Genomic DNA, 5034 nt, shown 5'->3' on the forward strand with positions numbered 1-5034 from the left:
TTCCCATTGCGTCACGTATCTCATTACGCAGCATCTCAACTACGTTCTCAAGCATTACAGAACAAGACCTACATCGCCTGAAGGAACATTCCAAGCATAATACAGCTTTCCTTCCGGTAGAGACTATACCTGTATCTCAAACCTCCTTGAGAATTACTCTCACTTATAAGATGTAAAGTATCCAAGTGATGTCCTTACAGCATCTTTTCAAAGATGCTGTAAGATCTACAAGATCCCAGAGCATTATTTTCAAGGAAAATTTAAGGTAGATTATTTCATATTTTTTATTTTAAACAAACTTGTAATGTGTAAAACTAGTTCTCACCCCTTCAGTTTGTCGTTTTCTGTTGCCTCCACAAATTACTACTTTCTCTCACGGTAGTTAGAGGGATTTAATTGTTGATGAATCTCAATGATCTACAACTCCATGCTTTCTTGCATCATCGTCATCAACTGAATCATCTCCATCAGCATCGTCTCAAGCATCATCAATTCCATCAATTCCTTCAATTCCTCCATCATCTCTAGCATTATCTTCATCTCCAGCATCCCCATCTTCATCTCCAGCATCCCCATCTCCATCTTCAGCATCCCCATCTCTATCTTCAGCATCCCCATCTCCATCTTAAACATCCCCATCTTCATCTCCATCATCCTCATCTTCATCTCCATCATTCCCATCTTCATCTCCAGCATCCTCATCTTCATCTCCATCATTCCCATCTTCATCTCCATCTTTCCCATCTTCATCTGCAGCAAGATGCTAAGGATTAACTTCCTAGCCTCCTCCATCCTGGTCCTCAGTGTTTCCTCTTCCTTAGCTTCTATTTCACGTTCTCCACGTCTCCCCTTCAAGTCTCCTACTCCACTTCTTCCTTCTCCTTCTCCTAGAACCAACAATTTGCTTGATCAAACTCGCTTTAAGACACATTTTTCCAAAGATTTCTCGGCATGTCTCATGATTTTGCTATTGCGAGCATCCACACTTGAGTGCATCCACTCTCGCATGCACACACACACACACACACGCATACAGATGTCAGAAGAACTTTTTTTTTAGTGTTAAACTCTCAATTAGTGGGATCGGTTAGAGAAGTCGTGGAAGCTGATTTGATTTAAAGTTGTAAATGAAAATATGATTAAATTGTGAGAAATGAATCATTTCATTAATTCGGACCCTAGCTCGACCCTGTGAGCACAGCTAGGTGAGTACACACACACTCACACACTCAAGGGGCCTCGCGGCTGAGTGGACAGCGATCAGGGGTCGTAATTCTAAGGGGCCCGGCTTCGACTCCCGGGCCGAGGCGGAAACAAATGGGCATAGTTCTTTCACCCTGATGGTAGACAGTTAGACTCTATGAATTCGACAGCTGCTACAGGCTGCTTTCTAGGGATGTGTGTGTGTGTGTGTGTGTGTGTGTGTGTATGTGTGTGTACTCACCTATTTGTACTCACCTATTTGTGCTTGCGGGGGTTGAGCTTTGGCTCTTTGGTCCCGCCTCTCAACTGTCAATCAACTGGTGTACAGATTCCTGAGCCTACTGGGCTCTATCATATCTACATTTAAAACTGTGTATGGAGTCAGCCTCCACCACATCACTGCCTAATGCATTCCATCCGCTAACTACTCTGACACTAAAAAAGTTCCTTCTAACGTCTCTGTGGCTCATGTGAGTACTCAGTTTCCACCTGTGTCCCCTTGTTCGCGTCCCACCAGTGTTGAATAGTTTATCCTTGTTTACCCGGTCGATTCCTCTGAGGATTTTGTAGGTTGTGATCATGTCTCCCCTTACTCTTCTGTCTTCCAGTGTCGTAAGGTGCATTTCCCGCAGCGTTTCCTCGTAACTCATGCCTCTTAGTTCTGGGACTAGTCTAGTGGCATACCTTTCGACTTTTTCCAGCTTCGTCTTGTGCTTGACAAGGTACGGGCTCCATGCTGGGGCCGCATACTCCAGGATTGGTCTTACATATGTGGTGTACAAGATTCTGAATGATTCCTTACACAGGTTCCTGAACGCTGTTCTGATGTTAGCCAGCCTCGCATATGCCGCAGACGTTATTCTTTTTATGTGGGCTTCAGGAGACAGGTTTGGTGTGATATCAACTCCTAGATCTTTCTCTCTGTTCGTTTCATTAAGTACTTCATCTCCTATTCTGTATCCTGTGTTTGGCCTCCTATTTCCACCACCTAGTTTCATTACTTTGCATTTACTCGGGTTGAACTTCAACAGCCATTTGTTGGACCATTCACTCAGTCTGTCTAGGTCATCTTGTAGCCTCCTACTATCGTCCTCAGTTTCAATCCTCCTCATAATTTTTGCATCATCGGCAAACATTGAGAGAAACGATTCTATACCCTCTGGAAGATCATTTACATATATCAGAAACAGTATAGGTCCAAGGACTGACCCCTGCGGTACTCCACTCGTAACGTCTCGCCAATCTGAGACCTCACCCCTCACACTGACTCGTTGTCTCCTGTTACTTAGGTACTCCTGTATCCAACGGAGTACCTTCCCTTTCACTCCAGCCTGCATCTCCAGTTTTTTTCACTAGCCTCTTGTGTGGCACTGTGTCAAAGGCTTTCTGACAATCCAAAAATATGCAGTCTGCCCACCCTTCTCTTTCTTGCCTTATTTTTGTTGCCTGGTCGTAGAATTCAAGTAACCCTGTGAGGCAGGACCTGCCATCCCTGAATCCATGTTGATGCTGTGTTACAAAGTTCTTTCGCTCCAGATGTTCCACTAGCTTTCTTCGCACAATCTTCTCCATCAACTTGCATGGTATGCAGGTTAGGGACACTGGTCTGTAATTCAGTGCCTCCTGTCTATCCCTTTCTTGTATATCGGGACTACGTTAGCTGCTTTCCAAATTTCTGGCAGTTCCCCTGTTGCCAGTGATTTGTTATACACCATGGAGAGCGGGAGGCACAGTTCTTCTGCTCCTTCCTTTAGTATCCAAGGGGAGATTCCATCTGGACCTATAGCCTTTGTCACATCCAATTCTAGTAAACACTTCCTTACTTCCCCGCTGGTAATCTCAAACTCTTCCAGTGGTTCCTGGTTAGCTATTCCCTCTCTTATCTCTGGGATTTCTCCTTGCTCCAAGGTGAAGACCTCCTGGAATTTCTTATTCAGTTCCTCACACACTTCCTTGTCGTTTGTAGTGAATCCTTCTGCCCCTAACCTTAATTTCATAACCTGTTCCTTTACTGTTGTTTTTCTCCTGATGTGGCTATGCAGCAATTTAGGCTGAGTCTTTGCCTTGCTTGCGATGTCATTTTCGTATTGTCTTTCTGCCTCTCTTCTCATCCTAACATATTCATTCCTGGCATTCTGGTATCTTTCTCTGCTCTCCAGTGTCCTGTTATTCCTATAGTTTCTCCATGCCCTTTTACTTTGCTGCTTAGCTAGCCTACATATCTGATTAAACCATGGGTTTCTCATCTTCATTTCACTGTTTTCCTTTTGGACTGGAACAAACTTGTTTGCTGCATCCTTGCATTTTTGCGTGATGTATTCCATCATATCTTGGGCCGTCTTTTCCCTGAGCTCTGTTTCCCATGCTATATCTGCTAGGCATTTTCTTATCTCCTCATAGTTTCCCTTTCGGTATGCTAACCTTTTGGTTTCGGTATCCCTTCTCGAGTTCAATAACCCTTCTTCAATCAGGTACTCAAACACCAATACACTGTGGGTGTGTGTGTGTGTGTGTGTGTGTGTGTGTGTGTGTGTGTGTGTGTGTGTGTGTGTGTGTGTGTGTGTGTGTGTGTGTGTGTGTGTGAGTGTGTTATAGACAAATACATGTAGTAGATGTACATGTGTATAGCAGATATACATGTGTGTTTACTGTTTACTAGTTGTGTTTACTAGTTGTGTTTTTACGGGGGTTGAGCTTTGCTCTTTCGGCCCGCCTCTCAACTGTCAATCAACTGTTTACTAACTACTTTTTTTTTTTTTTTTTTCCCCCACACCACACACACACACACACCCCAGGAAGCAGCCCGTGACAGCTGACTAACTCCCAGGTACCTATTTACTGCTAGGTAACAGGGGCATTCAGGGTGAAAGAAACTTTGCCCATTTGTTTCTGCCTCGTGCGGGAATCGAACCCGCGCCACAGAATTACGAATCCTGCGCGCTATCCACCAGGCTACGAGGTCCCCCCCAGTGTGTGTGTGTGTGTGTGTGTGTGTGTGTGTGTGTGTGTGTGTGTGTGTGTGTGTGTGTGTGTGTGTGTGTGTGTGTGTGTGTGTGTGTGTGTGTGTGTGTGTGTGTGTGTGTGTGTGTGTGTGTGTGTGTGTGTGTGTGTGTGTGAGTGTGTTATAGACAAATACATGTAGTAGATATAATAGAGGAAAAATAGATTGGTTAGAAAAGCGTGGTCCAAGAGCTAATAGGTCAATTCTGCAGACACATATAGTAAATAAAAATAGTAAATACACACGCGCGCGCACTGACGTCTAGAGACACACGCACAAGCGCACTCACGTATACACGCATTCATCAGCACCTTCATCAACACTTCCAGCATCATCTGCATCATCATCTTACCGTCCACCATCATTGCATTGCATGTGCTTGAGTTAATTTCTAGTAGCCACCACAGGAGAGTTTCTGGTAGTATAAATTGCTATCCACACTTCCTTGGAGATCAAATTTCCATTCATCTGAGCTCTAGGAGATTCCGCGGTTCTTATTCCTTATTAAGACTACTTAATAGCTCGGTCGATAGAGCATCGGCCTCACACACGTAGGGTCAATGGTTCGAGTCTCCTACAGCCCAAGTGAATGGCATTTCTGGTAGTGTTGTGCCGTGTTTACACAACTCACAATTTGTGATTACCAGTGAACATTGAGAGGAAGGAATCTGATCCCTATAGTAACTCGTTCACGTAGATTAGGAATGTGCTTTAGGCTCCGGTACTGAACCTTGAGTCAATGCAGGCGATGAGTCACAATAACGTGGCTAAAGTATGTTGACCAGACCACACACTAGAAGGTGAAGGGACGACGACGTTTCGGTCCGTCC

General features: G+C 44.5%; 1 protein-coding gene across 1 annotated transcript; it reads right to left on the bottom strand.

Annotated features, from left to right (window-relative positions):
- Positions 1-417: 417 nt before the first annotated feature.
- LOC138358769 (uncharacterized) lies at positions 418-4566 on the bottom strand. The gene is made up of 2 exons (XM_069316943.1): positions 4494-4566; positions 418-887 (listed from the first exon to the last, which is right to left on the bottom strand). The coding sequence occupies exons 1-2, from the start codon at positions 4564-4566 to the stop codon at positions 418-420; spliced, it is 543 nt and encodes a 180-aa protein (XP_069173044.1).
- Positions 4567-5034: the final 468 nt, after the last annotated feature.

This window comes from Procambarus clarkii, chromosome 86 (genome assembly GCF_040958095.1).
Source record: "Procambarus clarkii isolate CNS0578487 chromosome 86, FALCON_Pclarkii_2.0, whole genome shotgun sequence".
NCBI lineage: Eukaryota > Metazoa > Arthropoda > Malacostraca > Decapoda > Cambaridae > Procambarus > Procambarus clarkii.